At 40.1% G+C, this 25831-nt stretch overlaps 1 protein-coding gene across 1 annotated transcript in view; it reads left to right on the top strand.

Moving 5' to 3' along the window:
• The first annotated feature begins 3356 nt into the window (after positions 1-3356).
• Positions 3357-25831, top strand: part of LOC137667357 (collagen alpha-1(XXVIII) chain-like) — a 42754-nt gene continuing 20279 nt past the window's right edge. Inside the window, exons 1-14 of the mRNA XM_068408074.1 lie at positions 3357-3513; positions 4309-4877; positions 13587-13607; positions 14967-15026; positions 16425-16478; positions 16738-16782; positions 17604-17630; positions 17930-17974; positions 18619-18663; positions 19298-19351; positions 20637-20705; positions 21381-21449; positions 23351-23419; positions 25586-25654. Of these exons, the coding sequence (XP_068264175.1) occupies positions 3357-3513; positions 4309-4877; positions 13587-13607; positions 14967-15026; positions 16425-16478; positions 16738-16782; positions 17604-17630; positions 17930-17974; positions 18619-18663; positions 19298-19351; positions 20637-20705; positions 21381-21449; positions 23351-23419; positions 25586-25654 (1353 nt within the window). The remainder of the gene's footprint in view (positions 3514-4308; positions 4878-13586; positions 13608-14966; positions 15027-16424; positions 16479-16737; positions 16783-17603; positions 17631-17929; positions 17975-18618; positions 18664-19297; positions 19352-20636; positions 20706-21380; positions 21450-23350; positions 23420-25585; positions 25655-25831) is intronic.

Genomic DNA, 25831 nt, shown 5'->3' with positions numbered 1-25831 from the left:
GGGGTAGCTGGGCCCAACTTAGTCAACTAAGTACGCAAGTCTGTAGCGTCATCTCCCAGAGACATCAAAGATACTTAAATATGTTTAAATAGTAGGTGAATAGAAATGTAATTAATTGTATGCTGAAGCATCCTATGTCTATATTCCTTAAGATAAAATATGAAACTTTTTTATTCCTTTACAAAAAAAAAAGGAATTGAATTCTAGCACATTTAAATGACAGCATGAATGTTCCTAATCATAGCTTTTAAGACACTTACTCTATTTAAAAAATACATCAGTGTAATGCCATTAAAACGTTAAATAAGCACTTGGTAAAGTTTGTAGTAGATGAGGCAAAAAAGCTTCCTGTTAATTTTTATTTTTACAAGTTATCTCAGATGCATCAATGCATACATATTTTACACTGGTATCATTTAGGTTTTGATAAACTGTCACCGTGGGAATAGGGCAGGTATTGAGAACATCACAACTTCAGAAGACTGCAAGTCTAGAAGTGTACTGTATGGTATGTCACATACCTGGAATTCTGGACAGAATAATACCAGGCATCCCATGCAAACAGGTATAAAAATGTGGAGGCCCCACTAAGCTTTTAAAGCTGCACCTGGACAAAAAAAAAAAAAAAGAAAAAAAAAGAAGAAAAAATTTGTCCTGAGGGTAAACATCATTCATTAATAAAAGGAAATATCCTGAAGCAAAGAACTTGCTCTAAACATACAAGCAGAATAGTTACTTAATTAAGAAGTTATTTGCCAGCTATGTTTTAAGGTAGGAATTAGCAGTGCAAATGAAAGAATGACAATGTTTTGCTTATGGGAGGCACACAATCCCAACCATAGTTAACATGCTTTTTCTTGCTAGAATTAGATTTTTTCTCAGTAAGATTTAGGGGCTATGTGAGATTTATTATATCTATTTCAGTTAAACACCATATTATTTGTATTCCCTAAAGGGCAAAAAAAATTGCCTTTTCATTCTTTGCCTTAATCAAAATCCAAATATCTCAGTGTAAGCATGGAAAAATAAAAGCAGCTGAAGAGAAATAAATATCATTTCTTTGCAGCCTTGAAAGCAGATTGTTTCTTAGCTGTAATTGTAGCACAAATAGCTGTATCTGAGCTAGTTTCAGCTTAGGTAAGGATGAGCAGCCATCCAATACATAGAGTTGCACTTCAGCCATCCTAGTTCACCAGTTTAGCACTAATTACTGGCAAAGATGGAAAATAGAAAACAGGGTTAGAACCATAGCAAATGGCTTCAGCATCCAGCTGCACTGTCCTACCAGTCCCTCCCGACTATTTAATTTGGAGCCAAAGGTGCATCCTTTCCCTACAATCCCCTCAGCCTCCTTGGCTGTGACTATCATAGGCGGGCTGAGCCGGTGGACACTTAATATGGAAGGGAGGACAGCAGGTAGCATTGGGTCCTCTTTGTGTGCATGTAGGTGGAAAATGATGGGTCCACAGAAAAAAAAAAGGTATGTATTTCTGTGGAAAAGAGCTACTTGCTTAGTATGTTCGTTTGTAATGCAAAAGATTGTTGAGGATATTTGAAGAACTAGGTGACAAGTTGCAATCACTAGTAAAAAAGATAGCCTTCAGGATCCATAGCCACCTAGCTTAGGTTTTGAAGGCATCATACTTGTTCTTTAACTGTTACAGTCTTTGAAATGATAGCTGTGACAGAGAAGCCTAGAGAAACTGTATGGCTTTCAGACTGGTCTGTCTTTTTTGACCTCCTCATGCTGGGCAATCTCACCAGCAACTGAAATTTCAGTTGGCCCAGTCCATGGGAGACTAAATATCTTTCTACTAGAGCAGTAACATGTATCCCTCACTATAAGGAGATTCATTTAGGTCTGAAAGGGACCCTACAGACATGGACCTCTATGATGATGTTGAAAACATGATGTCCAGTACCAAAAGCTGCCTTGCACAAAGCATGACAGATGTGCAGAACTATGAGGGTGAAAAGTGTGTGGTAGCAATGGGAGGAGAGAGTGAACACAACTGGGCTGGTGTGTAGGGAAGTTTGCTGGGGTGAGAACAGTCCTCTTCCATACATGTGCAAGTATGGATGAGGATTTATGTGTGGAAAGGGCTGTGGGGGACTAAATCTAGGATGCATGTGCATAGCCTGGGGAGGAGGAGAGGAGTGGGTGGGTGCAGAGAAGGGGAAGCCAGGATTGCTGTTCTTCCCCTTTTTCCTTGCCTTCTGCTGGCCCCTCCTGACACATGACACCGATTCTCACAGGAGTTTGCAGCCCAACTTCTCCCTCCTTTCCTCACAGAGCATCCAGCACAGGGAGGACAACACAGCTGCCAGCCCAGGGTAGCATCCTGCATCTCTGCAGAGCCTTTTGATCAGGAACATTGAGGTAAGGACCCCTGCCCTCTCTGTGTCTGTGGGCACCAGAATTCCTGCCCTGAACTAACAGGAGCTGACAAACCCTGCAGACATGGCTGTGTTAGGGGACTTACGTGAGATGCTCAGTCCTGGCAGGTTCATTCTTGCCACTGAGCTGCCCTTTTGCTATGCATTGTGCCTAACCGGGGAGAGCTTGCAGGGAGATGACAATGAAAGCAACCGGGGTAGGACTGACTTGGCAGTCCGTGAGCAGCCTGTGAGCTCTGGGTGTGTCTGTGAGCCCAGGACAAACAGCTCCCGTCCCTGAAGAAGGAAAAAGTCCTATCAATAAGTAGCTGTCAAGCCTGGGCTTAGCACTCTGGGCCCGCATATCCCCAGGGTTGCACAGCAGGTACATTCATGCCTGGACAGCACCCTCAGGCCATGACTATTCCTCTGTAGGACTGACGAGGACAGGGGGGTTGTGATAGCAAGGAGAAGTATGCATGACCCTCAGTTCTTAAGTAAACAGAACAGGGAAAAACTCAGGTCTGCCTCTGTACCTCCTTCTCTCCATGCCAGCTCTGGAAAAAAGCGGGTTCTAAAAACACACCCCTGTGAATTATACTTGGGATTCACACTGCATCCACATGGGTACAGCCAAGGTTAAGGTTTCTGAGAAGTGCTGAGTGTACAAACACTACCAGGCAGTGAGAGAGAACTGAAGTATGTTTGTAAAACATCTGTCTCCAGTTTGTCATGTGCTCCAACTATATGCACTATGCTTGAAAATCACTCCAGTATGTCTCTGTTTATTATTTATACATATTTTGGAGAAGATCTTACCAAAAGAAAATAAAATCAGCTCATTTTGGGAGACTATATTTTAAAATACAGCCTGCTAAGCAACCTGTTGAAGCAAAATTGAATAATGTTTTATTGTCCTCGTACTCCTGTACTTCTGTATTACTATTTGTGTTGTTTAGGAAACGGAAACCAAACAAATTATGTTCTTCAGATTCTGGTGGCTTTTGTGGATACTTGAACACCATGAGTTTTTAGCAGAAAATCTCAGAGAAGAAAAAAGATATGGATTGAGAAGACCAAAACCTAAACACATTCTGTCAAATACTGTAGAAAAATATCCCAGCCCAAGTGATCAAGGTGAATATTGTCATTTTAAAACAGGTGTGGGTTTTTTTTGCTGATTCATTTATTTGGATTCTGGACTACATGGCTAACTTGCCCTCTAAGATTTTGCTTAAAATCTGCTAGGCTTGCCTCATCCTACATTTTCACATGCCTTATTTTTGCACTTTTATCTTTTTACTCCTATCTTTTCCCTCCCCTTTTGTGTATTTCAGAAAAGGAGATTACTTCTGGGCTTTTTAATTATATGGCTGATAGCCTGTTACTGTCACAACAAGAATATTCGTCCATATAACTGTATTTCTATAGAAGTAATGTCATCAGTAGTTCAGAAAATTAAGACTCTGCAGATCCTGCTTTTGGAAACTTTTATGTCACTGGATGCAAGTGTCAGTAGCAGGGACAAAATCTAGCTCTGTCAAATCACATTCCAGTGTCTTATTCAGTAAGACTCATTTTCCTGTAGATGACTTCCACCTTTCCAGTCCTCATCCTGGTAGGATATTCAGTGAAATACCAGGCAAGAGGACAGAACAAATGTATAAAACCACTACAACATTCCTCATTTCATACTACATGACATAACCTCACCTTCAGTTTCTTTTTCCTTGAGGCATCTGTTCTGGAGCAAATTCCTCAGCCTCTATATGCTCTGTCTTCATGAGGGTTTCACACTTGTGATCACAGATGTTTTCAAAAATTTCCATAATTGCACTCCCACTTTTGAAGCCTGAAATACATGTAAGGGTAAGGGTAGGATGAGATTTAGTATGAAATCACTCCATTCACCTACCTACCTATTTATTCTAGATGAAGACTGCATTCTGGAAATTGCTTTTTTACTGGACAGCTCCGAAAGTGCTAAGGACTATAATCATGAACAGCAGAAAAAATTTGTACTGGAAACAGTAGACAGAATGAAAAGTCTGCAGCTTAGTTCTGGACGTACCCTTAGCTGGAGGATGGCCTTACTTCAGTACAGCAGCACTGTTTTCATAGAGCAAACTTTCCATGACTGGAAAGGTCCCGAAGCATTCAAATTCCACATTGCTCCCATCACCTACATAGGTCATGGCACCTACACAACTTATGCTATAACTAACCTCACACAGCTCTACATGACTGAAGGGACTCCGGGTAGTGTGAAAGTAGCTGTGCTCTTCACCGATGGAGTGGACCATCCAAGAAACCCAGATATTTTTGCAGCTACAGCTGATGCTAAACACCAAGGAATTGTATTTTTCACAATGGGAATGACCAGAGTGGCTGAGGAGGTTAGCAATGCTGCCAAGCTCCGGCTCCTGGCCAGTGTCCCAGCATCCAGGTTCGTTTTCAATCTCCAGGAGGAAGAAACTGTGGAGAAGGTTCTCAAAGAAATGGTATGTATGAGAAAAAATTTGAAATAGCTATAGGAACATATGTAAAAAATGGTCTTATTTCCAATAGTTTGAAATGCTTATGCTATTGAAGAAACCTGTACTTTTTACATGTTAAAATGGCCCACTTATTAATAAGACCACTGTGCCAAAGTACAGGTTTCCTTTCTCTCCCCGCCATTCAGATCTTGCCAACCAAAATATTTGAAGTTGGAAACTGAATTAGACTTAAAGAGACCTTTTGTGAAGTTATTTTTATCTCTGTTTTTCCTCTTAAGAAAGATATTTTAAACCTCCGTTCTTGAAAAAACAACTAATTTTTGAGATCCTAGTGCTTTCTTCAGTAGCTAGTAAGAATGTGACATTGCCTTTTGTACCAAAAAAGATACAGCTCTTACAGAAGTGAAAATAAATTTGTAGACCTTAATGGAGATACATCAATTTAGAGAAAATCTGAACTTGGCCATAGATATATTTAAATTTCCATGGAAAACCTACCACATAATCATGAGGAAATGTGAAAATTAAGCTTGAAGTTTTGCTTGCGTGCCCCTTTTCTACATGTGAACTTCATTTATAGAAAACATTCTCTGCCAAGTATGGAGAATAGAGCCCTACTCTAGCCTATAAATCTGGTCACACAAGCTGTGGATGAAGTCCTGATCTGAACATGCACAGAGATATAAAATAGAAATATTAAGAATAACCAGGAGACTTCTGCGGTCAAACTGACACTTAAGTGATACCATACAGGCCTAGAGCGTGTACCCAAGTGAGGAGAAGGAACACGCCTCCACACAATCCAATGTGAATCAAAGTGAAGACACTTTATTAAGCATAAGCTGTCCCTTTTATGCATTTTGTACTTTCCCTGGCTGTAAGCATGTGCATTGCTACTGGTTAATATTACTAAACATACTCTTCTTTGATGTGCTGACTGGTCACTGCTCTGCCACTGGTCTTTTCTTAATTGGCTCCATCAGTTCTTGTTTCTTCTCCTCTGTGTTCGGCTCCCACCGGCTACTCCCTCAGTTCTTGTTTGCTCAGCTACTGTTTTTCCTCATCTCTCCAAGGTCGGCTTGTTGACACTAGCTACATGAATCTTGTCACGCAGCTAGGCCCTCACTCCATACTCTCATACTTCTGGCTCATTACATGACCATTCTCCTCCAAAAACCCCTCTACAATTCCCCCTTTCTTTTCTTGAGCCAGAAAGGCCATGTTTATCATCCGCTGCAGGGCCCTTTGCAAGCAGGAGAATAAACACGGTAATACAAGCATGATAATACAAACCACGAACAATCCCATCAATAGCATTTTAATCAATCCGACCAGCCATCCAGGAACCCATGTTGTTCCCGTATTTTCTGCGTGGTATCCATGAGCTCTTTGATCTGCTTATGAATTGACTTGGAGTGATCATTCAGATCCATGCAACACATCCCATCAAAATCCTGACATCCATGCACTAATAATAAAAAGTCTATAGCAGCTCTATTTTGTAAGGTAGCATGTCGGATACTATCTACGTCATTGGCTAATGTTCCTAAAATTCTAGAAGTTTGGTTAGCTCTTTTTGCAACATAGCAAGCTAAATTTCACAATAGTGTTAACCCTTGGTCAGCATTGTTACATTCTATCCCTATGTTAGTGACACTTCTTTTTTACCTGGCCTTATGTAGGTTAGTATGGTTAGTATGACTTTTCGTGTAGGCATTAGTAGACTTAATTTACCTATGGTACACGGACCTCCCAGTTTCTTACTGGGCAACTTTGGCCAAGTCCTATCCCCACAAATTAGGAATAGACCCTTTGGTAATTTTTGCTTTCAGATCCCTTTAAGGGGACCCCCACTAGACATGTATGAAAGGGTTGTTCAGGCTGAGCTAAGGAGGCACAAAACTGTGTCGGGTTCAGGCTCCGCATCAGAGTCACCCAAACATTGTGACTCCCCTTCCACGGTGTCGGCGGAAGGACTATCGGTTGATGACCTTTTGTCAGGTCCACGATCCCAAGCAGGCTTAACACAGAAAAAACAACCCCTTGCTTCATCATGACTGCACCTTTTGCTCCCTTTTCTATACCTCCCACACAAACCTTTTTTCACACTTCCCGCAGTCAGGGCACTGGATCTCTCGAGAGGTCAGTGTTCCGAGGCAGATCCTGAGTTGGCTCCTGTAGTTCAGGTTGTTTTTTGTAGCCACGGCTTCACCCACTTAGCTGGTACCCATTTGGCTCCTGTATCTGTAACAACACATGCATACCCTCGACCCAACGTTATTAATTTCATTGGACCTTCCCACACACCAGTCACCCCATTTTTTACCATCACTTTGGCTTGTTCCTGTTCTTTCTGAAAATCCTCCATACCTCCCTTTAACCCTGCACCATGTTTTACCGCTGGGGGTACAGAGTAGTCCTGTGGCAAGCGTAAAAAGTTTAGTACATAAAGCGCTTTACACAACCTGTCAGGAGGAGATAGCCCTGGCTCTCCCCCTTTTTCTTTTTGTAAAAGGTGTTTCAGAGTTTGATTCGTGCGCTCCACAATAGCTTGCCGAAGTGTGGTCTGGATGATCGGGTAGTGAGGTGGATTGTGAACTGGCTGAAGGAAAGAAGCCAGAGAGTGGTGGTCAATGGGACAGAGTCCAGTTGGAGGCCTGTGTCTAGCGGAGTCCTTCAAGGGTCGGTACTGGGACCAGTTCTATTCAATATATTCATTAATGACTTGGATGAGGGAATAGAGTGCACTGTCAGCAAGTTCGCTGATGACACAAAACTGGGAGGAGTGGCTGACACACCGGAAGGCTGCGCAGCCATTCAGAGGGACCTAGACAGGCTGGAGAGTTGGGCGGGGAGAAATTTAATGAAATATAACAAGGGCAAGTGTAAAGTCCTGCATCTGGGCAAGAACAACCCCATGTACCAGTACAAGTTGGGGACAGACCTGTTGGAGACCAGCGTAGGAGAAAGGGACCTGGGGGTCCTAGTGGACAACAGGATGACCATGAGCCAGCAGTGTGCCCTTGTGGCCAAGAAGGCCAATGGCATCCTGGGCTGTATTAGAAGGGGTGTGGTCAGCAGGTCAAGAGAGGTTCTCCTCCCCCTCTACTCTGCCCTGGTGAGGCTGCATCTGGAATATTGTGTCCAGTTCTGGGCCCCTCAGTTCAAGAAGGACAGGGAACTGCTAGAGAGAGTCCAGCGCAGAGCCACGAAGATGATTAAGGGAGTGGAACATCTCCCTTATGAGGAGAGGCTGAGGGAGCTGGGTCTCTTTAGCTTAGAGAAGAGGAGACTGAGGGGTGACCTCATTAATGTTTATAAATATGTAAAGGGCAAGTGTCATGAGGATGGAGCCAGGCTCTTCTCAGTGACATCCCTTGACAGGACAAGGGGCAATGGGTGCAAGCTGGAACACAGGAGGTTCCACATAAATATGAGGAAAAACTTCTTTACGGTGAGGGTGACCGAACACTGGAACAGGCTGCCCAGAGAGGTTGTGGAGTCTCCTTCTCTGGAGACATTCAAAACCCGCCTGGACGCGTTCCTGTGTGATATGGTCTAGGTAATCCTGCTCTGGCAGGGGGATTGGACTAGATGATCTTTCGAGGTCCCTTCCAATCCCTAACATTCTGTGATTCTGTGATTCTGTGATTGTCCCGTTGGTGAATGTGGGACGCCCGTTACATGTGTTATACCCCACAGCTGGAAAAAGTCCTGTGTGGCGCGTGCCACATAGCCTGGGCCATTGTCCGTTTTAATCGTCTGTGGAATGCCCAGGGCCGCAATAGCAGAACGCCTGTGTCGTTGAACGTGCTTGCTGGATTCGCCTGTTTGCGCTGTAGCTATAATCAAAGAAGAAAAAGTGTCAATTGTTACAGGAACATATTTTAACCTGCCAAATTCAGCAACGTGAGTTACATCTGTTTGCCAAATGTCCAAGGCCTGCAGTCCTCAAGGATTGGTTCCTTGTATCTGCGTAGGTTGCGGCAGTTGCTGACAATCAGGACACATGGCCACGATATTCCGAGCATCACTGTGTGACAAATGAAATTGTCGTCGCAGTGCCCGATGTCCTTGATGAAAAAACTCATGTGACATATGTGCCTGCTGTTTAATGTCCGGCACCTGTACAGTCATTGCAGTAGAATTTGTGGGATCAGAAACCAAAGAGTCCACTCGAGCATTGCCTTCTGCAATAAACCCAGGCAAATTAGTATGATGTCTTACATATAAAACATAAAACAATGCAGTTCGGATTTGAATTTCTTGCCACAGAGCTCGCAGCAATTCAAAAACACACTGATTACATGTATGCTCTATAACAGATCTATCCAATTGCTTTACAATGCCAGCCACATATGCTGAATCAGTAACCAAATTAAAGGGAGTGAGGAAATTTTGAAATACTTCTAATAGAGCTCGTAATTCTACCACCTGAGGTGAACCCTTTTGTTGTACTACCATAGATTCCCACTTGCCATCAGAATACCAGACAAGGCCCACCTTGACTGTTTTTCCAGATCCATCCATAAAAATGGTAATTCCATCCACAGGAGTGTCTGCGCACAACACTCCTGTGGCAATTGGAAGTTCCGCACTCAATTTTTATAACAGGATGGGAGGGCAAGTGGTAAACAACCTGTCCCGAGAAATTCTCCATGGCTGTTTGCAAAGCAAAGCTATTAGCCATACACCACTCAAAATATTGAGCTGCAATAGGAACGGTTAGTGATGCAGGATCTCTGGCCACAAGCTCCTGACATCGCATCCGTCCTTTGATGATAATCTGTGCCAATAGCTCTGCAATCATGGGGACAGTTTTCTTTGTTCTTAAAGGTAGAAACAACCAATTCCAATACATGTAACAAATCTGACCATTCTGAATTCCATTGACCAATTATTGCGTACAGAATTTGCCTATCAAACAAAGTGATAATTTGTATTTCCTGATTCAAATCAATACGATGTACAAATTTGGAATGTAGCCTGCTTTCTATTTCTGTAATCAGTTGCTCTACCTCCGCGCTTTAGTGTGTCCCTTCTTTCCACATCCAAAACATTGCATCTCCTGAGTCTTATGTTCCACAGTACCCACTTTTGCACAAACCTTTATCATAGCATTCAAATCTGTTTTTCCAGGTAAAGCTTCAATGATCTTTTGACAATCAGCATTAGCATTATCCCTAGCTAATTGTGTAACTAGAGTATCTCATAAACCAACATCAAAAACTTGCTTTTCGACTGCTTCTTGTAGCCTCTCAACAAAGGATAAAAAGAGCTCCTTGGGTCCTTGTCTTACAGTAGTATATAATTGCATTCATACCCAGCACGCTTTTTTTTTGTTTTGTTTTGGTTTGGTTTGGTTTGTTTTTTTGTTATTGAACGGATAAAAACAGCCACTCTATAACGTGTACCGGATCCTGCCAGCGCTCCTTCCACTGGCCCAGTAATCCCATGGGATGATAGTTGGCAATGGCTACATATAAACTTACTGGTGTCTCTAAATCCACACGATGTACCTTTTTCTGTTGCATACCATTAACATATTGCGGGATTGTTTTTCATGCCTTGCGGTAATACCGTCCACAGATATCGTTGACAAGGCACCATGTTGTTCCTACTAGGTATCGAAAAAGCAAATTAGCATTTGTCAATTTCATGTAAAGGGATAGTGAAAAAACAATCTTTCAGATCAATAACCAAAATGTATAGTCTGCATCAATAACTCCTGGTAAAACAAATAGACCTTGCAAGGTTACACTAGGACATCCGAGTAATAGTGCACTTAACCCGTTTCCAGTGGATTCCACGGCATTCAGTGGTACCTTAGGCACTCTGCTATTCTCTGTTGTGATTGCGGTTGCTGTGGTAACATCCAGCCTGGCGCTCCCTGCGGTTCAGGCTGCGAGTAGACTGCTTAGGCCTGGAACTGGTTGGGAAGATTCATTTGTGTCAGCACACGGTTCCTCCCCGCGTTCTTTCTCCAGTTTCCCTGCACTCTGCAGCTGCTTGTTATCAGCTGACCTTGAGCATTATACTTAAACCTGCACTGCTTCACAAGATGCCCCAGCTTCCCACAGCAATGACACATCAAAACAGAGTTATCTCTCCCACTCCGCTTCGACTTCTTAAGGCAGTTTTTCTTGAAGCGACCTTCTTGCCCGCATGTATAACAACGATGAACTACCTTAACTGCTGCTGCAAAAGTTTTTGCTAAATGCTCCATCTGAAATGTGGTGGTTCCTACTTTCCCACAAGCATCCATTAGTTCGGTTAAGGTGGGGTTACGATTTGCCATCCCTGCAATAACTTTCCTGCAATCCTCATTTGCGTTGTCCTTCGCTAACCGTAACAACAATGCTGCTTTAGCAGCCCCGTTTTGTATTTGTTTGTCTAAGGCAAATCACTCCCCAACTGAATGGCTCCCATTTGGGTGGGCCGCTTCCGTCCCCTCGATATACCGAGCAAGCCAATACCCCGCCACCCATAGCAGACGCGGCCCCGAAATCACCGTCCGCAAGTGCGTGCTCTCTTAATTTTCTCCAGAACCTGGCCGGGTCCGGGCCAGACACAGTAACCTGGACTGGCTGCAGCACGAATAACTCCTCCACGCTACTGCCTGACTTTCCCGACCCTCGGGCTCTGCAGCAATTATGTCCCGCTTCCACCTCTTCAGAAAGGTCTATTAAGGGTGGCTCAGTCTCAGATTCGGGTAACAGGACAGTAGAAGGATCAATGTTCCGCTGCTGTTCCCTGGGCGGTGGGGGGTCTGGCGGCACAGAGGGTGAAGGGGGGGGCTCTGGCGGCGCGGAGGGCGAAGTCACTGTGAAAGGAGCTGTAGCCGCCTCAGCCGCCACCTTTGCCTCTCTATCCTCCTTCAATTGCTCCAGTGAGTCTATAACTAATCTCCACGTCGTCAAACAACACAGTGGCGATCTTGTCCCCCCTTGAGGCAGCCTCAAACAGAGAAGTTCCAGCGCTTTGCCATGTACTAACTTCGAAAGCAGTCTGCGCCGTAGCTGGCAAATTATTCTTTTTACACCATAATTTACAATTATTTACACCAATTATTTACATCAATAGTCTCCGGAGCAAATGCTCATCGTATTTTACCCCTCTCTTAGAGAGGATATGTAGGAGAAGCCTTACTATTGCACTTTCTTCTTTACAAATATTTTGGCCCATCTCCTTTTTCCCCGGCTGCTCACCTCACTAAGTATCCCGTTGCAACGCACTTTTTTTTTTTCTTGCGAGTTGTCCTCCGGCTCGCCCCGGTCTTCAGTCCCGCTGAGCCGTACTCCAGCCGGTGTACCTCCTTCTGGGCTATTCCCCGAACTTGCCGTTGATCAGCGTCTCATCGGGGTCACCATCTGAGGAGAAGGAACACGCCTCCACACAATCCAATGTGAATCAAAGTGAAGACACTTTATTAAGCATAAGCTGTCCCTTTTATGCATTTTGTACTTTCCCTGGCTGTAAGCATGTGCATTGCTACTGGTTAATATTACTAAACATACTCTTCTTTGATGTGTTGATTGGTCACTGCTCTGCCACTGGTCTTTTCTTAATTGGCTCCATCAGTTCTTGTTTCTTCTCCTCCGTGTTCGGCTCCCACCGGCTACTCCCTCAATTCTTGTTTGCTCAGCTACTGTTTTTCCTCATCTCTCCAAGGTCGGCTTGTTGACACTAGCTACATGAATCTTGTCACGCAGCTAGGCCCTCACTCCATACTCTCATACTTCTGGCTCATTACATGACCATTCTCCTCCAAAAACCCCTCTACACCCAAGCTGTCCTTCCTGTCTGTCCTTCACTTTGACAGCCTGCCACTCTGCATTGGTTTCCCAGCATATCACCCTCCCATCTTCTCTGGTACTACCATTGCCTTCTCTATCACAGCAACCACCTCTCAAGTGACTAAACACACTTTATTTTACCTGTTCCAAACAGGCAGCCATCCTCAGGTGCCTTCTTTTGAGAACATGGCTGCTGTCTGGTTTAAATAATGGCTTTGGCGTAATTATATGTGCATACATGTGAATTTGAGAGATGTGTATTGCATTGCTGCTCATCAACACATTTATGTCCTCTCCAGAGACTACATTAGTTGTGAAAAGTGGGAAGAATCCATTGTATGTGGGTGTTTCAGCTGTAGAGATCTTCTAAAAAATAACAAAGCTAATTTGATGATGATAACTCCTGTGATCACTATCAAAGTCAAATCTTCTCTAAGGTGTTCTTACTGTGCTCATTTTGTGTGTGCCTAACAGTATGCACAGAAGAGCTTCTAATTTTCTCAAGAGCAGAGTATGTATCATTCCCTCCTACTAGAGAGCTGCTGCTGTTCAGCACTTTGGAAACAGTGTAGTTTCTGGGTGCATTCTTCCCATATACCTACCTAAATATATTGTTTTAGGTCTGTTTACCGTTGTAATTTTAGCAAATTATGGCTGTATAAAGAGAGTCAGTGATTTGTGCAGTCAATGATCTATAATAGGAATTGAAATTATTTAAATTCATTTTTAGAATGGAGAGATTGCTAGAATGTTTCCCAGAAATTAAAGCTTAATTAATGTTAGTTAATGTGTTAATTGCATAATTTATTTTACTAGCTGCTGAAGCATTTTATTTTAACATCTTTCAGTGTCCTTTCTGTAGAGCTGAGTTATGACTTTATGTTTCTAATGTTGTTTTGAATATCTGTCTTTACAGAAAGATCTGTCTGAGGAAGAGGTAAGTATTTTTTTCCACTATACGGAACTACTGCTTAATATAGACATTTACAATTACATGAAAACATAATTCAAGAAAACTGATAGCTCAGGAAGTTGGTTAAATATTGAGTCTAATGGGATTGCCTTCAAGTAAAACATGCTTTTGTATTTGCATGACAGAGCTTTAATTTGCTATCCTAATGTCATTTACTTTCCCTCCATTTACTTTCAAAGTTGAAAAAGAACAATGTGTGAGTATTCAGGTTAGCAAGAATTTTCTGATACATCTCAGCACATCATCCAACAGACTCAGTGGATAAGAAACATGACACAGAGCTGAATGTGGTGCAGTACTAGCCCTTAATGCTCATCCTATGTAATAGGGTTTAAAAAAAGGGAAGGAACTCGAACAAAGCTCCACCATTGCACTTTTCCAGTTTGTCCACACTGTGTCACCCCAACTGCAGGAATTGGTAGGACTGGCTGCCATTTTGGGGGGAATAAATTTAGCTTTCCTTTTAAAGATGTTAGTCCTACTTAAGGTACAGTTATCTCAGGCAAAGACTGTTCTGATGAGCAGCTCAAGGAAATGGCTAAATATTATGAGTGTTTGCAAAACTTGAAGCATTTTATGTTTCACTCATTTCCACTAGTATGTTGATTTTTCTCTGTCAAAATAAATGCTGAAGTAGTAAGACATTCAATGTTATCCTTTGAAAACATATTGTTACTAATTGGGAAATTCAGATAAGAATGATATTTAAACCCTTCACTTTTAGACATCTTCAAGCTGAGTGGAGGTTTAATAAATAATAAAACCAAAAATAAAACCAACATTCCTTTTTCCTCCTCCAAAAATAACCCCCATACGTGTAATAATTCTGTATTATTTAATGGTTTTAAAGTTTCAAAAAGATCCTAAAAATCACATAACTGCATACCATAATGATGTCTGACTGGGACACATGATGGTAGAGATGACAGAAGAAAAAGAAAGATTAGAAACTAATATAACAAGTTGCATCAACTAGATAAAAGCATACATCCATAACATGTTTTGTTTATAGATCAAGCTAGAGCTAAACTATGATCTATCCTACATATGGGGGAGTAAAGTGGAAAAAGGATGCAAGATGTTTTCTTACCCCATTGTCTTGGCTATCTCTACAGTGACTAATAATCAAAACAAATCTACAACCTTAGACACAGCATACCAATAAACCAGCCTTGTGAAGAGTTTGGAGGTAAAGCCATTATCAAGGTGATAACTGTCTTCTGGTCATTACTGGTGTTCTCAGACTAGACATACAGTAACTTAAAACCATGTGTTTTCTATCTCTTCTATTAAAATGAGTTGATTTGAACTATTTTCATTCAGTGTCCCCAGGCTGCAACATGTAACTGTGAGAAGGGGGAAAGAGGCCTTCCTGGCCCTGCTGTAAGTAGCTGTCATTTCTCAAGTAACTCGTGTACAGAATGAATCAAGATTTATTTCATTGCTGAAATTTTTTAGGATATTATTTGAACACAAATCCTGAGACAACAAAAGTTCAAGGTTCAATACATAGTCTTCCGTAGTTACATTGCATGGAAATGGTTGCCCACTGGAACAGGTTGCCCAGAGAAGTTGTGGCTGCCCCCTCCCTAGAAGGGTTTAAGGCCAGGCTGGACAAGGCTTTGAGCAACCTGGTCTAGCAGAAGGTGCCCCTGCCTGTGGCGGTGGGTTGGAACTAGATGATCTTTAAGGTCCCTTCCAACCCAAACCATTCTATGATTCTATGATTCTATGAAATGTCACACCAGTAGGAAATGCACAGAGAGACATGAGAATGCCATGAGACACTCCCTCTGAAAAAAGAATAGTGTGATATGGTGAGACCCTCCTTTTAGCCACAGCAGTTTAAAAAGCAGGAAGGAGCAACTTTCCTGTGTGGAACAATAATTCACCTGTTACAATCAGACAACCAGACCAGGTGGGTCTACCCCCAAATCAAACATTAATATCTGAAAAGCTCTCTGAAAGCAAGAGAGAGAGCAAGAGGCTGAAGCATTAGGAACAACTGAGACAACAGACTTGTAAAGAGAGTAAAATAGACTGAACTTCTTTCAGAATAGTCTTACAACTAGAACCCCTAAGCAAATCTAGGGGATTGCTTCATACAAGGTTTGGTGATCTAAACTGCAGGGTTTATGTTTCAGAAAGAGCTCTCAGAGTTGAATGGTCTGATATTGTATCCCTAACATTGAACTAAAGACCATAGTACCTTATAGCTCTTGCTCAAGGTGAAGGGACAGTGTCAGAGTTTGAAAGAGAACCCTAGATATCTGTCCATCCTCATCCATTTGACCTGAACATCTTATACATACATAAACAGAAATATACACCGGTTTTATCCTGCACAGTACAGCACACTTTAATTGAAAATGTAGCCTCTTGTGTGCAAACAGTAGTTTTGTTTGGGTTATTATTCCATGTCTTTGCTTGGAGAGTGCAAGTACCTCTTAAACAAAAGCATACACCTCAAAGAGTTCAAAAGAAAACAAAAGACCCACTTGGCAAGCTGGGTAGCTACAAAAACACCTGATCACCTCTTTTCTTCAGAGGAGACCTGAACAATTTTTGTTTACAAGAAAGACAAAAGAGAAACATGGCTGCCTATTGAGTTGGTCCTGCTGCTCCCAGAAATTCAATTTTAAGGTTATGGTAAATGCAGAAAGTTTTAAAAATTAATCTATAGGAAGCAAATATCCTAAATATTTTCTTAAAGTGTATATATTGTAAAATAAAATTATTTCACTAACATATATTATAAGAATTTTATTTTGTTGTTTTCAGGGTAAAAAGGGTCGCACTGGGGATGATGGAGCTCCAGGCCTGAAAGGAGCAAAGGTGATGTGATTTTTCAGATTTAGGAGAAAGATTGTACTTTCCACCTGTGAATTTCTTAAACTTCATCTGCTCTCTTTTGCTGTAGTAAAGACTAAGATTCTTTACCAATTAAAATCTTATATCTCACATATAAAGTCATCAGAGTGTAAAAAGAGGGAGCTGGTATGCTTCCTGTATTGCATTGAGATATCTACTCAGATAATCAGGACAATACTTTCTTATCCTGATTTCACTGATTTTGATGTTGCATTATTCATAGGGGGAGCCAGGTCTTAATGGAATCCCAGGACGAGATGGAATAGAGGTAAAAAAAGATTATTTTCCCTTATTCTCCAATGAGCAGTGTTCCTTCAAAGCAAAACACCCCTTTTTTTTTTAAATTATAATACCAAATTTCAGTTCTGGTTTACCAGCTAATGATTCATTAACGTTAGAAGAACTGAAAATATTATCCTTGCTTAAAAAAAGGGCATAATTCCTTCTTATAAGAGTGATCTAGAAAATACTCTTTAATAATACATAGTCCCTGCTAAAAAGTGTGAAAAGCTTTGATATGATAATCTAAGAACATTACAGAAACTGACACTGCCTGCATCTTTATGGGTCAGTTTAAATTTTTCATTTGGCAAATAAAGGGTCCAGTGTGTAACAGCAGTGAAAAAGTTGAATGAAATACATACAGGAAGTAACTGTAGGACCAGCCTCATAGTGCTTAACTCTGAATTCATTCACATATGAATCATTCTACTTTATATTTTCTTATTTATTCAGTACATCCTTTTTAATTAGTGACTTTTTTCTTGCTTTCTTATTTTAGCATGTTTCTCACTAAGATGGAAATATGAACTCTAGTTGATCTGCTTTTACATCATCAAAATCCCAGTCTAAAATGACACTTTCATAAGATTTGTTCACACATGCAGCAGCATCTATCATGACCAGTAGGTCCAGTATTTAAAGTCATATTGCCATGTTTATCAGAGATCACCTTTTCTACCTAATTGTTCATTATAACCTGAAATGCTGTTTTTCTAGAGAGAGTAGAATGTTAATAGCGCCAATAGTCACTTTCTTACATTTGGGTTATATATCCTCACAACCTGCTTTGCTTTTTTCTTTTTCCAGGGGAAATCTGGATATAAAGGAGAGAAGGTACTACTTTTAGTCAGAAGTTCTGCTTACATATAGATATTTGATGTTATTATTATTTATTATGTGTAGTGCCATATTTCTTATAAATACTTATAAGTACTAAATGAACAATACCACCATCTTACCAGCTGCTGCACAAGCTCTAACAGAAGATGTGTCCTTTCCCCAATGAACTTACAGCACAAATGCTATAATATGTCATGAATAGAGTAAAATTTAGGTTTTCAACTAAGGCACCCAAAGAATAAGGATGATATGCTCAATATACCTCATAAATATTTATTCCTGTTCCGTTCCAGGGTGAAAGAGGTGAATGTGGAATCCCAGGGATAAAAGGTGACAGAGTAAGTAGCCACAAAGTTGTTACACTTTCAGGAAACGCAGTTAAAATACAGAAAAACTACAATTAGCTGAATAACAACCATGGTGATAGATTTAAGGCAAATATTAATTCTAAGGCTGAGGGAAATTAACAATCGACAGTTTTAAAAAATGAAGTGAGCAAGGATACCATTTTCAGTAACTTTCTCAGCTCTTTCTGCATTTTCATGTGATTCCTCTTAAGGCCCAATCCTAAACTTGTTTATAACAACAGTAAAACTCTACTTGACTTTAACAGAGGAATAAGGCTTGAAGTAGTAAGCAAGGGGAATGAGGAGTGAAAATGAAATCAAGGTTTCTAACACTGATATTCAAGATTTGGTGTATAATTGCTGTGAATATCTTAAATGAAACAAACAGAGTTTAATCCTGGATTATTGGTCCTTGCTAATTAACTCTGCTCATTCTTACTCTATATTCTGATTACCACAGTCCATTTTTAATATATTTATTCAATACTTGCTGGCTGCTGAGCTTCTCTTGATTTTATTTTTTATTTTAATGCAAAGACATCTAAATAAGACACCTTAGTAAAAAGTTATCTAAAAGTGGTTTTAACCAAATCTAAATACACATAAATGTATCCTTTTTTTCACTTGCTTTTCAGGGTCCTGAAGGTCCAGTAGGCCCCAGAGGAACAAAAGGGCTACAGGTAAAACAAAAAGAAAGAAACTATAAAAACAACAATACCTGGTTCCCTGGGATTCAAAGCTCTGAAATAGTATCACACCACATCCATCATGGAATCTTGGAGTCACAGAGTTCAAGGCATCCAAAATCTATCTTCTTAAACACAAAAATTAACAAGAATTTGGAGGAGTAGTCTAGACAAATAAATCATCCTTATAATTCATTCAGTCTCAAAGACCACAGCAAATACAGTTCTATAAAAAACCAAAATCACTAATTTCCCATTCAGTGTCTTAACTATTTCATTATCTCACAGAAGTACGTGGAAACACTTTAGTCTCTTTTCATCCCAATATTCTTAGGCTGAAGGCCATGAAGCTTAGCCCATCATAGATGTTTCAGTAAATCTTGACTATAGATTACCTTTAATTGTATTCAAATAAAGGGAGAGCCAAATTCTCTCCCCCAATTACTAGACCCAGCTCCAACCAAGTCAAGTAGCTGAATCTATATATGCATCAGAAAACAAAGCTTCAGTTCTGAAATGTTTGTAACTCATATTTTCATGCAGACTGCAACAAATTAGAGATTGTTTTTCAAGCTGCCGTTGTTCTGAAAGCTCAAAAAATCTCATTAAACCACTCATGTTTTAATAGGGTCCACAAGGACAATCTGGAGATCAAGGGCCTGAAGGCCTGCAAGGATCAAAGGCAAGAACTGCATTATTTCTTCTCTTTCTTAATGTTAAAACGTATTAATATAGCCTCACAACAATAATGCTTTTATCCTTACACCCCATAACCTTCTTGTAGGGGATGCAGTTTAATGTGACATTGCTAGCAAATCATATACTCTTTGTATTCTACAAGGTTCCTAACAAAGTTCTTCATTTGCTCTTTGTATTGGATTCAGGTCCAAATCACACTCCAAACTTTTCTCGCAAACAGTTATAATATGGCAGTATCACAGAATATTACTTAGCATCAGTGTAGCATTGCATTTCTTCAGTTTTCAATTTAAAACTATATGTTTCCCTAAGTGCCAAGCAGGAATTCTGTTTGGGATCTCAAACAAACTCTTCTCTTGAAACTGTGCATTCTCAGGAAGAATTCTATAGCTCAAAATTAGTAGTCCCACTGTTTACTGATGCTCAGCAGAATATATCTGAAAGTCATGAGGATAAGTGCAATTCAGGACACAGTCTTGCAACAGGCCCTCTGAAGGTGGGCCACAGAAATCACCCAGTGCTTCACTGCAAGATCCAGTCCCCTATGTAAACATAAAATATTTTTGGTTGTTTGTATGAAAAAGATATGATTTACATTTATTAAATCCTTAAGAATTGCTGGGTTTACTTCTCACTTCCCCCACCGCAAATTCCATGTATACCAATGGAGATTACTTCATTCTGTGGTTCTGTGATGACTTGATATCTTTATCATAGTAGTTTAATGGAAGATGCAAATATCACTGGGTATTACAGACAATTATGGGAAGTGTTTTAACTTCATTAAGAGAGACCACAGTTACACTTTGCTTCTCAGAAAAACCTTAAATTGAGTAATTCAGCCAAGGCTAATGGGTTCTTCAGCTACTGAAAGGAATATTGTTGTGGAGAAAAACTTGAAAATAAGTTTATAAAGGACATTATCGTTTTTGATATCTCCCTTGATATCTCCTTTGCACCATATTTAGAGTGCCTGCTGGCCAACAGTGAGGCATAGAGTAGTTGGGTGTCAAAACTCATATCCCACATGAAACAAAACATTTTTCCTTTTGTTTAATCTGGTGTCACTTTGTACAGGAAATATCTACACTCTTAATAAAGGGAATCTTGAAGCATTGAAAGGGTGAACAGGTGAAGTACTGTGTAAGACAACTCCAATGGGCTGAAATTCAGGATATACAAAAAGTGAACTTAAAAACTGAGTTAAACTGATTTCCCTAGACACCAATTTATAAGCAGAATTGTTTCTTTCTTCATTCTTTGAAAAGGGTGAAAGAGGTCTCCCTGGGCCACCTGGCTTGCCTGGAGAGACTGGAATAGGACTGCCAGGCCCAAAGGTACAAGCATCTCTCATCATCTATATTACATGTATTGTAGGATAAAAACGAAGACTGAGACAGCTGAGATAATATACTTGCTGGTACATGAGAAACTTCAAGCCCCCAAATGCTGTTTTTATGGTACTGGAAAGGTATTTTGTATGTTGATCAAAACTCTTTGAGGAAAAAAAAAAGTGCATTTTAAGTATGTACTTTAAAGGACTTCTTTAGATTAGTTCTTATGCTTAACATAACTCAATCCAAGCCATGTACGGCTGAGTAAAAACACATACATATTCTTAAACAAAAATTATCCTGTGAAAAATAGGCTTGTTGGTTTGGATGACTGGCATAAAGAAAACAGAAACACTATGATAGAAATACTGACTTCTTGGAAAAGGACAATAAGTGATACATAATGTACTAGAAATATGATGGGAATAATTAACCACTTAGATTCAACATTGTCTTCTCTCAAATGCAGAATTGAGGCTGTCCCCTAATGCTGTGAAACTGCACCAGTTCAATGTCTGTTGGGCCTTGCATGCTTTATGACTCTGAGGACACTCAGATTTTCTCTGCCATTCCTGTATTCTCCTACATCAATTATTTCAAGCACGGAATGTCTGATGAGTTGTTATGTGCTGCACACATACAAATACCTAAATCAGGCATTTTCATCTTTGTTTGAAGGGTGACACCGGCTTGACAGGAAGACCGGGCCCTGTTGGCCCACCCGGAGTTGGTGAGCCAGGACTTATGGTATGTCTATTTTTTTATTTGGTGAGAGGGAAGCAGGACAGAAAGTGAAAATTCTCAGTGCTTCCCTGTTAAAAGGGATATATGTGTGTTAAATGATACCATCTCTTTTCTTTCTTCCACTAGTTCTCACTCTCATACATCCTACATTGTCTGACACTCATTTCCCTCAATAAACAGGAAATGTTTCCAGTTCCTTACCTTTTCTAATTATCTTAGTCTCCAAAACAGCTATGAAAAAATAACACCTTATGCAAAAACACATAAATATTTAAATAAATATGTCCCTTGATAGATTCAAATCCACATGTGGTAACTTCAAAGTTAACTGCTTTTCAGTATCATTAGGACATTAACATCAGCATGGCTTTGAAGGAGAGACTCCATTTCAACAACTGTAACATTAGAAACAGTCATAGCTAAACAACCTCCATAAAGACATTCAGATTGCATAAGTGGTCCCAGACAACAATTGAACAGTATTACCTTTACTGGAGATAACAGAGGGAGAAATTAAAAAAAAATTTACTTTCAGGATTTATAGTAGGTTTGGCTCTGAAGTCTCTTCCTTCTTTTCCTTCCCTTCCTCCTCCTGGTAGTTGCAAACTCAACCTCTTTGTGGTAATTCAGAAAATCAGTATGCCAATTTTATCGTCGCTTTTTTTCCAAAGTGTCAGACAGCACCTTTTACTGAGCTATTTACAATACAGCAGACTCAAATTCATTTCTCATCACCTGGATGAAAGACCTCTAGCGCAACCATGAGGGAAATTTTGTGCAGTTTTTTCACAAGAAGCTTTTCCCCATTGACAAGGAAAGATTTGTAATAATCATTTCAAAAGAGGTGGTCCCATGAAAAACAGAAAGATGGTTTGGTAACTGAACTGACTGGTCTCAAACCTGCTTGAAAATAAGCTACTGGAGAGTCCAAAGAAAAGAGCATTACTATAAGGCCAGTGGTGACAGTCAAAGTGGGTCAGTAATGCTTCCTGAGTATCTTCAATAACAGCATAGAGAAAAGAGCCACTTCATGGGGAAAGAGGTGCCTGTGATTAGCATCTTTGATAGCCACAACAGCTCTACTGGTATAACAAGAGATTCCAACTTAAAAAAATATATTAAAGGTGGTTTTAAAATTTACTTTAAAGTGTATTTGCTTCAAAAGAGTTTTCTTTTTATGGCTGAATGCAGTGTAATTATCTTTACCTAAGAACTAGGCATAATTCTAAAGCTCTATCCAGAAGGAGCAGAAGCATATTTAGACTATGCAGAGCCAAATCCACCAGCATTCTGTGATATGTGTGTAATCTCAAGGAACAAATCAGAGGAAAAAAAACCCAGATGTCGGAAAACACTGTGAAGCAGGCTCAATATGCCCAGGTTTTGGACTTGCATGCAGTGAAAGGTTTTAGCTGTCTTACTTGCCCGTTGTGCTCCTATCAGATCTGCTTTCAAGAAGAGAAGGGCATGCTATTATTCTCTTCACCAATTACAGTCAAATCTCTCTGCAGCTACATCTTCTTCAGTACTACTCTGCATGGTCTTTAATCGGGTTCTCCCTGTCTCTCATGATTATACTGATACCTTAATAAGGAGCAGTAAAAATTTTTAAACCAAAGTTCATAGAGTGAAGATTTCAGAAGTATAAGGAATAGGAATTTCAGCTACATAACCTGTGATTCATAAGTAACCAGAAAAGTAAAACTGTCTGCCTTGTTATTGCTGCAGGCCAGAATGCTCATCATTTATTCACTGTGAATATCGTATTACTGTATCATTTTTAACAGGTTATAACTGCACCAACATTTAAAGATGTGCTTAAAACTGACAATGACATAGAACATGCTGCTGTTGATTTGAGTGATTAATACATATTCTAGGCCATTTTAAACTTATGTTAACAGGGGCCTCAAGGACCACAAGGTGTTCAAGGAGAAAGAGGTTCTCCAGGAGAAGGGCTTCCAGGAGCAAAGGTACAGCAGTTGAAGTGTTTTAAGACCAGAGCAGCACCATTAAATGAGTGCATGCTAAAACAAGTCCATAGCAAACACAGGAATCTGAGAAAGTAGCTTGTAAATTAATATTAAAATTTGGCATCTATTAACCCGATATATTTTCATAGAATTCAGTTGGTCCAAACACAACTTCTAGGCACAGGTAGCCTTTGGGGCCTGTAAAGCTGGTATTTAATTCACCTGATGCTTTATTTGTGGGATTCAAGCCTGGAAAGAATTCCAGCTATAATTTTAAAACAGCCTCAAGCATCTGACTTTAAAAAAAAAAAGTATAAAAGTGATTCCTAGATGAAAAATATAGCTTTTAATTGTTGCTTTTTTCTAAATCCTTATATATGGAGATCTTTGCTGTCACTAAAGACAGGCTTCTAAGCTTTTTACGTACCTCAGCCACTGGCTTACGCATTTTAGCAGAAGTCTGAATTCAGTTTGTGGGAAAAGCGAGCTGCTGTTACTAATTTTCAGATCCACTGGAAGTAATGACAGTAGTAGTTGCACCTACATGGATGGACTCACTAGACCCACTATTAGCTCCTTTTGCTGCCCACTGAAAAATAACTCCCAGGCTGAGTTGTCACTTTGACCTCAGGTTACAATAACAAAGCGACACAGCTTGTACCTGAGCTAAATAAATAACTAAACGGTTCACTCGTCTTTATGCATGCACCAAGGCAATTTTGGTTGGGAAAACAAAAAAATTGTTTCACAGATGCAGACCCCAACTGTCCCTTTACTAAAAGTCTTAGGATTTTTGCTTAGCACAGTACTGTAGTCAGCTAGGCTTAAATTTAACTGCTGCTAGCAACATAATATCTTCAAATATCCAGTATATATTTTATGAATAATTATATAAATTATATAACCACATTTTTGATGTCTTGTATTTGCTTAGCTGATCTCATGCATGAAAACAAACAAAAAAACAATTTGAAGAAAATGCATTTAGAAATCACTCCATCGCCACTGAAATACCAATTCACGTGAGAAGAAACACTACAACTAATAAGCAAAGCACAGCCACAATGCACAGTGGGAACAAGTACAGAAGAACGCGTAAGCTGACCAAAACTATCGAGCAATTGAGATAGACAGAATAAAATAATCAAAGTGGAATTCTGCCAGCGTTGTTGGAACTCTTCATTCTATAAAAAATGCACTACTTTTTACTGCCAAGTCTGACCTGGAGCCAAGCATGTATCAACAGAGTCTATACATATCTCTAATCCTATTTATGGCTGCCAAGTATGTCAGCTCTCTGGTTTTAAACACATTTTAGATAGGTGATTTGTTAATCTAAGGCAAATTTTACAGTTGCTTTCTTCAGAATCTTTTTACTACAAACTCATAGTTCAGTAAAAAGGAAAATGAAGGCAGGTGTTCTAAAGCATCAGGAGTAAAGAATGTTATTTTAAACAGAAATCAACATAGTGTATTTCAGTCAAAGTAAAAATGATGGAATTGGTTACTAGGGAGAGGAAAGACCTGTCTGGGGCACAGGTCTTGGGTGATTCCATGACAATTTATACAAGCTAACATCTGTCTCTAGACATTTTATTAACAGAAGTACAAGAAAGCACAATATTTGTGTCCTTATTAGTAACCTGCATTTTTCCCAAGACCACTGTTTTGTAAATAAACATTTAGAAAGACAATGACATTTACAAATAGACTTCTACAACAATACAGTTTGGCCTGGCCTTTATTCTGGCAAAATTCTTAGTGAGAGCCAGATCCTCATTGCCACATTTTAATGAGATTAATCCATGAGACAAATAAGCAGAATGCAGCTTTCAGTTAGTCTCATTACTCAGCCCTGCTGACATATAAATCAGTTGTGGTTTTGCCATTGATTTGAGGGGAAGCAGGACAGGACCTTAAGCAATTGAGGTGGGCAGAAAGATAAAAATAAGCTTGTTCAGCTCTTTCATCAGCAATTTCAAACTGCAGAGCAAGCTCATTTGAAAAGATGACCTCTTTGGTATCCTGGAAAACGGATCCAGGAGCTACTTTCTGGTTCTTCTTGGTTTATTTTCCACGATGACAGAGCAAACAGTGACTCTAGTTACTTCAGAGAGAACAGCTGTGTGTTTTTTACAGTTAACAACATACGATTTTTTCATGTAGGGAGATCGTGGTTTTGATGGACCAAAAGGCCCTCGTGGACTTCCAGGCATCAGCATAAAAGGTGAAAAGGTGAGCAGTAAACCCACCAGGGGATTAACAAAGCGCCAATAAATCTACATAATACAGGGAATACAGGGTTGATACTCACTACAAAAGGTGTAATGAGGCAAGGAACCCACAATAGGCCCTGGATAATAAGGTATTTTGTAGAGAGATTTATGCCCAATAAACTCCCCCAACCTATTT

This window comes from Nyctibius grandis, chromosome 9 (assembly GCF_013368605.1).
Source record: "Nyctibius grandis isolate bNycGra1 chromosome 9, bNycGra1.pri, whole genome shotgun sequence".
Lineage (NCBI taxonomy): Eukaryota > Metazoa > Chordata > Aves > Nyctibiiformes > Nyctibiidae > Nyctibius > Nyctibius grandis.
This window is presented reverse-complemented; position numbering and strand designations above follow the sequence as displayed.